Source organism: Oreochromis niloticus, linkage group LG2, assembly GCF_001858045.2.
Source record: "Oreochromis niloticus isolate F11D_XX linkage group LG2, O_niloticus_UMD_NMBU, whole genome shotgun sequence".
NCBI classification, from domain to species: Eukaryota; Metazoa; Chordata; class Actinopteri; order Cichliformes; family Cichlidae; genus Oreochromis; species Oreochromis niloticus.
This window is the reverse complement of record NC_031966.2, coordinates 27,649,260-27,659,601: the sequence shown is the minus strand read 5'-3', so window position 1 is coordinate 27,659,601 and position 10,342 is coordinate 27,649,260. Positions and strand designations below refer to the sequence as shown.

The 10,342-nt window shown below is 44.6% G+C and overlaps 1 protein-coding gene across 2 annotated transcripts; it reads left to right on the top strand.

The window, feature by feature from the left end:
• The first annotated feature begins 216 nt into the window (after nt 1–216).
• fhdc2 (FH2 domain containing 2) lies at nt 217–10,342 on the top strand. 2 transcript variants are annotated; one of them, XM_005467881.4, is made up of 12 exons: nt 217–445; nt 1,538–2,083; nt 2,210–2,271; nt 4,560–4,662; nt 4,893–4,978; nt 5,198–5,298; nt 5,613–5,683; nt 5,869–5,976; nt 6,185–6,255; nt 7,156–7,273; nt 7,405–7,569; nt 7,663–10,342. In XM_005467881.4, the coding sequence occupies exons 2-12, from the start codon at nt 1,622–1,624 to the stop codon at nt 9,592–9,594; spliced, it is 3,279 nt and encodes a 1,092-aa protein (XP_005467938.1). In that variant the 5' UTR covers nt 217–445; nt 1,538–1,621; the 3' UTR covers nt 9,595–10,342. The 2 variants fall into 2 exon arrangements, with proteins under 2 accessions (XP_005467938.1, XP_005467939.1); XM_005467882.4 differs by lacking the exon at nt 217–445 and adding an exon at nt 799–1,106.

Here is a 10,342-nt window from a genome sequence, read left to right as displayed (position 1 = left end):
TGAGTTATTGATTTTGTTTAAGATATTAACACCCTTATTGAATCTTTTCCAAAACTGTAAGCATTTCATAAATTTATCGCCATTGCAGGATCTGTAAAATCTGAAAGTGGATTAAAGATGATCTAATAAAGAGTTTGCGCCAACCTGAAAAACCCTAAATCCGCCCATGGGAAAACTGGGAGGATACAATAAAGTGTGGGGGGCGTGCGCCTGCGCGTTCGCGTTGTGCAGTGTAGAAGTTTCCCTGCAAGTTTGGAAAGACAAGAGGACTGCAGCGAGTGGAGTGGCACAAGTTACCGGGACAAAGACGACATAGGAAAAATGTATATATGTTAAAAAAAAATGAAGACCTCGATGTGTCGATGTTTCTAGCTGTGGCTCTTGTTGGAGTTTTTTTTTTTTTTTAAACACAACTTAACTGGAAAACTGTGGCCGGAAACTGCAGGTAAGTAAACCTGATTAGGACCAGAATCAGACGCGTTAAATAATTGGAACACTGTCGGGCAGCATGAAGTGAATGTTTATCCTATTTTTCTTAAGTTAGATCTACGCAAATATAACAGACATAAAATGTTGCACTAAATGTCAACAGTAGGAATCTTTTGAAACTTAAAAAATGTTTTTTAAGAGCTTTCTTATGAAAAAGTAACGGATGCTATTGTGTCGATGTAGAAAAACAAAGCTCACTTTCCATGTAACATTTCATCCTCCCACGAGTTCTTGGGCAACACGATTTATCAGATAATATTTTCGCTTGTCAAGATGAATATCTCATTAAATGATGGAGACCGAGATTACCGGTTTGTGCAGCGCGCCCGCGCGGCATGCAGTGGAACAGATTGGAAATCAAGCGCGTCCCTGAAAAAAGTTTGCCAAACCTTATGATTCATTTGGAGAACGCGAGAAAGGGCGAGAGGATGTGTGTGTGTTTTTTTTCTTTCCAAATCCAAAGCCGTGTAAAGATTAAAGCGTTTCCCTTGAACCCAGACTCCTGAAACCTCTGAGTCATTCCCAGTTGCATTACTAGTCCTGCTTAAAAACCTGCTGGTGCAAGCGTGTTCAACACACTTTAAGATGATGCCCTCCCCAAAGTGAAGAAGGAATACGTAAGAAGATCGCAGAGCATTTATTTCTAGGCTTTGTGGTTAACTGTGGGTCTTACCTCACCGGTCTCCATATTTTCTAATTAGAAGGGGAAAAGGCGGTGTGGAGGTGTGTGTGCGCGCGCATTCAGTGAGGTGAAACTGAACAGGATGGGACAAGCTGTTCAAACAGATCGCAGATGGAAGAGCTCATCCTGCCCAGCTAATGCTTTCCCAAAAAAATGCCATGAACTTTCATTCAAAGTTGAACTTGGGGTTAGATTTTTAGCTCGTACCAGTTGTAAGGCTGAAGTCATGGGAGCTCACTGGCCTAGTTGGAAGCTGACTTACTGGTTTTCAGTTGCAAAACTCTAGAGTTACACCGACTGTTTCTGCTTTCAATAATGTCTGAGATAAGATTTTTTTGTTGTTGTTGTTGCCACTTTGTTTCCTAGACTGGGGTTATTGCTTGACCTTTAGACGAGAGCTCACTGGAAGAAAGGCAGACTGACCCTCCCTCAAACAGCCCGGCTGCCTCTATGCACATCAACCTGAGTGTGGCCATCAAGGAATCTTGTGCCTTTCATGGAACACAGCCTGCCCTTCCTGCCGCTGCGGAAGTGACGACCATGGAGCCGCGCGTGGTGCTGGTCGCTCCTCCACCGCCTCCTCTAGCACCTCCACCACCACCGCCGCCTCCTCCCCCGCCTCCCCCCACGGCTCCCACCTTTTCCTCCTCCTCACCTTTAAGCCGGGCGGATAGCGCTCGTCGGAGCCGGCTGAGGAAGCTGAACTGGGAGCGCATCCCCAAAGAGAAGGTGGAGGGGAGAAAGAGCGTGTGGAGTGGGGCGGCCCCAGATGAAGACGAGTTCCCCATAGACCTCCATTCTCTGGATGAGCTGTTTGGTCAGAAGGACAGTAAGCCTCGGGACCGAACCAGCACCCTGAGACGGCGCTCTGCACTGCTGCGCTGCAGATCCCCTCAGGATAGCTCGGAGGAGGTCAGATCATGTACATGACAAGACGTTTTTAAAAAATATTTGGCTCTTTTTTTTTTTTTTTTTTTTTCTTCCTCTCACAATGTGTCCTTTGCTTTTTGTCCCTTTTCTTTTTTTTTTTCTAAACAGATCTCCTTATTGGACTCCAAACGCAGTATGAACATTGGAATATTTCTACGTCAGTTCAAGATGTAAGCTTAAAAATTCTCACTGTTGAAATGTTTTAGTTGGTTCACAGAAAGAACAAAGAGGCTTATCCGAAGTCATGGGAAAAAAGTCATTAAAGAAACACATATCATAAATAAAACAAAACGGGTCAGAAGGAAAGAAGATAAGGAGCATAGAAATCAGCTACAGAGCAAACATTCATAATGGCCTTTGTGATATTTTAAGAAGAGGTTCAAGGGACTCTAATGATGTAGCCAGTCTAATCTCAATAGGCAGACCGTTTGACATAAGGGATTAATTTGGCCTTTTTCAAAGTGATCATTTTAAAAGCAAAGTGGAAGTTATCAGGCAGTCAGTGTGGTTTAACAAGAACAGGAGTAATCTGTTCATATCTCCTAATTGGCACTTATCAGTTTAAGCAGATGTAACGAGAGCTCTGCCTGATGCAGGAATCAACCTGTTTACAGCAGCTAAGGGCAAAAAGAATCTACGTTTGGAGATTTTCTTGTGCATCATAAAATAGATAAGGGCCTAAGAATAACTTCTGGCAGACTATTCTTGTCAATGAACCAACCAATTTTACATCACAGAGGCACCTAAGATTGTTGGCTGTCCCACCTTATCAAAGTTGTGGGGGTGCTGTCATTTATTTCCTGTTTCATTTCACTTTATATACTTGATATTCTTTGTGGTTTGGCTGTCAGCTGTAGAAGTCCTTGTCCATTTTAGTTCAAAGCATGTTGTGATTTTTCTTACAATGTGTTGACATGTCAGAGGTTAAACAGTAGCTGAGAAAGTAAATTGTATTGCATGAATAATGTTTTTAGTTGCGGCGCCAACAGCTAGGCCTTTTCTCTGCATTTCATCAAACTGCCAACAGTACTGGAGGCCGTTTGACGTGGGATGCATACAGCGGTGCCCAAGGGAGCAGTATTTGACTGGGGTTAAACTGGAGAGAGTGGCCATATGTCAAAGGTGGACAGGTGTCGGTGTTAAAGTGCGAAGCCTCATCAGGAGAGAGGATGTCTGGTGTCAGGGAGGAGGAGGTGGTGTACCCTGAACAGCTGGCTTGGATCTTGAAGGAGGGTGGTAAACAAGCGGCTGGCTTTAGCCTTAGGAGTCAGAGTCGGCACCTGCTGGTGCCCTTAAAGAGTGTCTAATCTTAAAGCTAACCCCCCCTGCAGAGAGAGACCCCACTGGTGGCTTGTCATATTCATCTAAAAGCCTGATTAGCATGTTTGCTTGGCTCAAACAAAGCTGCACTTCTTGCAGTGAATGAGAGGTTTCATAGTCATGTAAACACATTTGCATACAGTTTAACATCTGAAATGGAATGGAATGAAACTAACGAACGATATCTACTTAGCAGAACTACATGTACTTTGAACTGCAGGAGTACAACGTGCAAAGTTTAGGGGTTGTCATGCCTCCAAGAGACTCAATTGAAAACCTTTTCTTTTCTAAACTAGATCTGTTGAGACATGTAGGGGAAGCCATTATGTGAAAAGAGCCTCTTCTGTACACAAACATCTGTCTAGTTGGAAGTTTATTTGCCCTTGGTCTGAAGACAGACGGAGCTACTGCTCAAATGTGGGTGGAGTGTAGACAAAATCAAGTCTTTGTATTATCAGTGTCTTAGTCGCCCCCCTTCAATATTATTTCCTTCTTTTATTTAGATTGTTTCTTTTTCCAATAGGTTTTGTTGGAGCAATTAACAAAAGCTCTTTCTGTTTAGAAATGGATGTCCCTTTTTTTTTCTTTTTTTCTTTTTTTTTTTCTTTTTTCCCCCTCATGCGCTGCTTTTAGATGTTTTCATAGTTTGATCTTTATCCGTTTGTGTTAGACAATAAGATTCGGATGTGACTGCTGAGGCATGAATGAGGTGAGTTTGTTTGAGGATAAAGGCTGCAAACTGTAGTTTTAGTGCCTGTGATGTGCTGAAGTGGGAATTGGGGAGAGGCTAATGGGAAAACTGCTGAAATGGAGGACAGATGTGTCACTTACAGAAAGGAATACAGAGGTCAAACACCCAGTCATCTCAGTTACTGCTCTTTCACCCCGTTGTCCTTCAGCCTTCGTCTGTGCATGTCTGCATTTTATTTGCCCAGTGCCACTTTGCATCGCCAGTGTGGCGTCAACTGACCCTCCCTCCGTGACACTTGGGCTGATAAGAACGGGATAAGCCTCTTTTATTGTGCGATCATTGCAAAACCGGAGCTGATTGTGCTCATTTCTTTTGGGTAGCTGTACCTTGACTTGAAAAGAGCATTGCTTGGCAAATGACGTCATTGTGTCTGTTGTGTTTCCGCAGGCCGGCTAAGGAGATAGTTGAGGATATCAGGCAGGGCGCCGGAGGCCGTTACGGAGCGGAGAAGCTCACAGAGCTCTGTAAATTGCTGCCTGACAATGAGGAGGTAAAGCGCCTTTTCTGGCATACAAACGCAACAGTGACAAGCTTCTTCCTCTCCTCCTGCACTCCTCTAACTCATCATCTGGCTCTGCTTAGAATGATCAAGAGTTAGCCATTACACCATGTTGCATGTGATGTGGTCTGTGTTTCTTAGAGAAGTACCACACTAAGACATAGCGGAATTGACTGTTAATGGGATGTTGGCAGCTTTACCCAGCTTCTATTCTCCTTCAGGAGTCTCGCCTTAAGAAGTTCAGCGGGGACCGGAGTTGGCTTGGAGAGCCTGATCTTTTCATGCTGCTTTTGGTGGAAGTCCCCAGGTACGCTCTTTATCAACTCCCAGTTTTTGGGGTTTTGTTTTGTTTGTTTGTTTTTTTTACCAAAAAAAGTATTCCAACAGAACCTAACTCCTATTTTCAAATTGATTTTCACTGCTGATCGACTGCTTATTTAACCAGTGCCTCATGTCCCTGTCATCAATCACCACTCTCCACTCTCCACTCATCAATCTGTTCCCCCGTTTTTCCCTCCTTCACCAGTTTTCGCCTTCGTCTGGATGCCATGATCCTGCAGCAAGAGTTTGACCCTGCTGTGACCTCTCTGTGTGTGGCAGCCAGATGTCTGAGGGAAGCAGCCCGAGGTAAAGTAACAGCAGGGAGTTGTGTACTCTGCCACTATAAAGATCTGGGAACCCTGTTGCCCTTTTTTAAATGCTTATATTTGCAGAAATCCTAGGAGTCAGGATGCAAATAAGATGACTTATTCTGAATGCTAAATACTTTAAGATTTAGGAGTAACCTGCTGCTAGCAACTTTTTAAAATAAAGGTTTAGTGCAATAGTCAATTTAAGTGTCAGAACAAAGTTGCTGACTTATTTCATGCCCTTCATGTCCACTTCATTCACACTCTTTCAACCGTGAGGCACAGTTTTAAATCTGTCTTTTACGCTCCTAGAACTGCTGAGCTGCCCAGAATTACACTCCATCCTTCGTCTGGTCCTCAAAGCGGGGAACTATATGAATGCAGTGAGTGTTTCTTTATTTCCTTTTCGATTCTTTTAATCTGTTTACAGTTACCCAAACGCTAGTGGTCTGGGTTTGTGTTCAGAGGCGTCGCTCAGACTGCGCACCTGGGTTTTGAATCGTTGTTTGTTTAAAGCTGTCACGTGTTGTGCGTGTGTTTTGTTTTGACCTTGTGCATGTCTTCTCAGGGTGGATATGCAGGAAATGCTGCTGGTTTTCGAATTTCATCGCTGCTGAAGCTGGCGGACACCAAAGCCAACAAGCCAGGCATGAATCTGCTGCATTTTGTTGCTATGGTAAGATCTGAAATGTAGATGCCGTGAAATATAGTACCCGTTTTTAGTTGAAGAAATACAGCTGGTGCTGGGTCAAAAAAAAAAAAAAGTAGTTGAAGGCCCTCAAACCAGATTGCTTTGCAGAGCATCAGATTTTTCTCACCATTGGTAAATAATGTTTTGCTTCCTTTGAAACAATGGCTGATTAATCATGTGTTTGTCTCCACAGGAAGCTGTGAAAAAAGACCAGAGTTTACTGTCATTTCCCAGCCAACTAGGTCATGTTGGCTCCGCCTCAAGGTCAGTCTTTTTTCCCCCAAATCTATATCCTACTGTTATTTAGTCTGAATGATCATTCTTAATGACAATAATACCTCAAACACCCTACCAAAACAACAAAACACCCAGCTGTCAGCAAAAGATGCATGATTGACAGTGGGGTATGATGGCCACTATTTGAGCTGCTGGACATTTTGACCATTTTCTTATTTCAATTGGTGACTACAGCTGGGTGCTAAGAGATGACTATCTCTATGAGACTCTCAATTCCTGCACCCTTGCTCCTGCATTCTTGCTAGAATCTATTTAAATGGGACATGTTTTGCTCATTTGCAGATTTTTATTCCTGCTCTCTATTAGAGTAGTTTAACATGACTCTCAGCTTATAATATCCTTACTTATCTTATGCTGGGCTTTGATGGAGCCACTGAGTTTACATGCTGTCATGAAATGAGCCATTTTAGCTCTCTTCCCCTTCATTTTAAGCTAAGGCTCTTCTGGTTGGCTGCCCCTGATAAACCGAAGGCTTGAACAGTGGGTGGCTGGACACCTGGGGTGACCATATAGAGGGAAGAGGTGTAGAAGATAGAGGTATAGAAAATGTCTAAGCATTTCCAAGCAGTCTGCAGCCTGAACTTCAAGGTCACAGGAATTACCTGCACAGGTTCTGACCTCTGTATTTGAAGTTTTGGGCATGTTTATTATGAGCATCCATCATTGTAAGGGGATATATGACAAGAAGGAGGAAGGCAAAATAGGTCTTCTCTATGACTATTTCCTAGACACTTTCGATCATGTGCAATCATTTATTTCCCGTCTTTAATTATTCACCCTTTGTTGAAACATACAGTTTACACACCTGTTTCTGTTCAGTTCACAAAATAATTGCATGTATGTATTTGTCCTCTCCTCCTGTTGCAGGTTTTGTGAAGAGTCTGTGCTTGATGACTTGGCCAAGTTAAAAAGCAGAGTTGCGGCCCTCAAGGCAAATATACAGACTGAGGCAGAGATTCAGAAGCAGACACAGCCTTTCCTGGAGGTATGCAACAGATTGACTTGTAAATGGACTGTCTCCAATTTGAAATGTAACATGTCAGGTTATCTCAAGTTCAAGATTTTGGGCTTTAATTGAAGGGGTAATGAATATGTTCATGTAAAATGTATCTACAGGTGGCTGAGGAGCATCTGAAGGAGGCAGAGGACGAGGTGGAGGGTATGAGGATGTCGAGTCAGGCTCTGGTGGAGTTTTTCTGCGAAGATGACAGCACTTTTAAATTGGAGGAGGCTTGCAGGGTCTTTCATTTATTTTGCCACCGCTTCCAAAGAGCAGTCCAGGTTAGACGCTGTCGATAGGAAAATTGCATCATAGAAACTTTAACTGTATGCTAAAGATGACTGAGCAACTATCCTTTCTCTCTCTCTTCATAGGAAAATGCAGAACGTGAATTGAAAGAACAGAAACGTCTGGAACGCCAACGTGAGATGGCAGAAAAGCGTCGCTCTCTGGCTGTTTGCACTGGGCTAGACCTGAGCCTGAGCCTCGCCAGAGAGCCTCCCAGTCAGGAGAGCCAGGATGAGCTGGAAAAACTCCTAGAAAGGAATCTAAGCTACACTTGGAGCCGTCGTAGTCTTAGAAGCTCTGATTCCCGCAGATACCTCCAACACTCTCACAACGATAGCCATCTCCTCAACTCACCAGTGTTCAAGAGCTTCCCTGAGCTGGGCAGCAGCCCGACGTCAACCAGTTATCACTCAAACAGCTCCTCTGACCACGAGACCTCTGCTGTTCTCTGCAGCTCTCCAGAGACTGATGGCATGTGTTCCCCCATTGACCAAGGACCCGTCCTGGGCCGAGGGAGCAGGGCTCAGCACAGCCAAGAGACAAAATTAAACACTGAAACAGCAACATTTAGTCATTCTCAGCACGAAAGTGGCTTTGTTGTGAAACAACACGGACCTGAGAGTATTTCTTATGTGAGGCAAAACCAATCCAAGTTAAGGGGAACTGAAAAAGAAGTGGATTTTTCACATGAACACATGGATTTGGTTAACCGTTCCTATACAGACTCTGCTTCTATCCATAACACACCAACCCAGTGTGTTAAAAGCAGAACTTCCACTTACAGGCAGAATTTTGGCCTGCCAGTAATGCCCAGTAATCGTCCTATTCACTCAAAATCCAACAGCTCTTGTGTCAATGAGGAATTACAACCGTCTGTTCATACAAGTGGAATACAGTCTTGTAGTGACAACAGTACTGGGCTCATTAGGTACTCCAGATCTGAGACCAAACTGCAGTCATCTGTCAGCCCTCCAGTGGAGGAGCAGTCGCAGCCACAGACGAGAGACGCACCCTCTATTGAACCAAGTGCTGCGACGTGTTTGCCTGATGGAGTTTTAACAAACCGGACAGACACAGACGTGGTGTCCACACCTGCGGAGGAGACTTGGATGCCCTCCAGTCTACCGGAATTCAGCCAGTCACAGCCAGAGGAGGATCCCGAGTTGCCAAGTACCGAGAGGGAGACGGGGAGGTCATATTCTCGTGTCGGTGAAACGCTGGAGTGCCACACTCTGGTGAAAGGCCTTAGATCCTATGAAGCCTTGTCACCCCCAGGCTCCCCACTCCCACGACCAACACCAAGCCTCTGCTCCAAGTGGAGGAAAGAAAGGGAGGTTGACCTTCGAGAGGGGTCGACCCCAGCGTCTCCGACATCAAAGGAAGAGGCTCGAACCATGAAGGTCCCTGTACGCAGTGGGATAGGAGCCAAGAGGGGACTTGTGTCACGCACAGGCCCTTCCAGTAGCACGGGCATTCCCAGGGTACGCTCTAAAACTGAATCTTCAAGTGGAAACCCACCCCCTACAAACTCATCAACTCCTACCCGCCTGGCTACTCCTCGTAGTGTGTCAATGCGTTCATCTCCTATTTCTCGAGCGGCTGAGGTGAAGCGAAGTAACAGCACGCGGGAGAGAACTGTAAGTGAGGCGCAGGCTCCGGGGAAGCTCACCCTGGCCCGTAGGACTTCAGACAGATCTGTGCCAGAGAAGGGCTCTGGCAGCACCCAGCCAACTTTCATCAGAGGCACTCCTCTCCGCGTTTCCAAACGCCTCGCCCCAAACTCAGAGTCTCAGGTTTCCTGTCAGCCTAGCACTGCCCACAGCCCATCCTCGGCCACAGCCAAGACCATACGTACGGCTGTCATATCGGCAGCCCGAAATAAAACTGCCAAGACAACAAGCACAAGCCCCACTCCTGCTAGCTCTAAAATCCCAACAGCTTCAAGGATACCTGGGCCCAAAATGCCTCGAGGGTCTGCCACCTCCACCTCTCCTACTGCTCAGCCCCTGTGGAGGTGATGGACATGAATAAGTGCCTCCTCAAACTTCTCCTGCCTTTACAGTTTTGTGATTGTTTTGAGCTCTTTGTCAGCTGTAGTTCATTAAAAATTGATTTGTGTGACATGCATGTGTAGTCTGAGTGCTCGGTTTCTACATGTGCAAAAGGACCGTGTGGTGGGAGCATCAGGGATACTTCATCTCGTTTCACCCAGTAACAGGATAGGGGATTTTCTACAGTCTACCTCTATTTACACCCATTTGTGTCCTTTGCAGGCAATAGGACAACAAAACTCTGTCTCCAGTTGTAGAACAGGTTGACACTAAGTCACAATAATAAAATAGAACACTACTCTGTGCCTCGTATGTACAAGTGTGCTGCCAGAAGTGTAATTTGGCAAACCGTTTCAGTCTCTTGCATGGAACAAAACACTTTTTTTTTTCTTCTTTTTTTTTAGGAACGTGTCCAAATGTTGTGAATACAGTGACCTCTCTGTTAAGTGATCATGGTGTTCTCAAACTTGGCTGTCTTACAGTCCTAACTGAACTCGGTACAATATTGAACTATTCATCCTGTTTTGGTGAGGCCTCATCATTACGATGCACTTTATAAACTGAAGAAGAGGCTGTTGGGGGATTGTTATTATTTTTTTGTTTATTTTATATCAAAAGAGTCTAAATTTATTGAATAGCAGTGGTTGTTATTCACTGTATTATATGGTTTTGTAAACGACAGAAGATAAATAAAGATAGCGATGTGAAAATGTTA

Bases quoted from the DNA above. Each gene is read 5' to 3' on its own strand.
- fhdc2 (XM_005467881.4), top strand. From the start codon at position 1,622: ATGCACATCAACCTGAGTGTGGCCATCAAGGAATCTTGTGCCTTTCAT. The intron at 4,663-4,892 runs GTAAAGCGCCTT...ATTCTCCTTCAG, and splicing joins TGCTGCCTGACAATGAGGAG to GAGTCTCGCCTTAAGAAGTT. The intron at 5,977-6,184 runs GTAAGATCTGAA...TTGTCTCCACAG, and splicing joins TGCTGCATTTTGTTGCTATG to GAAGCTGTGAAAAAAGACCA.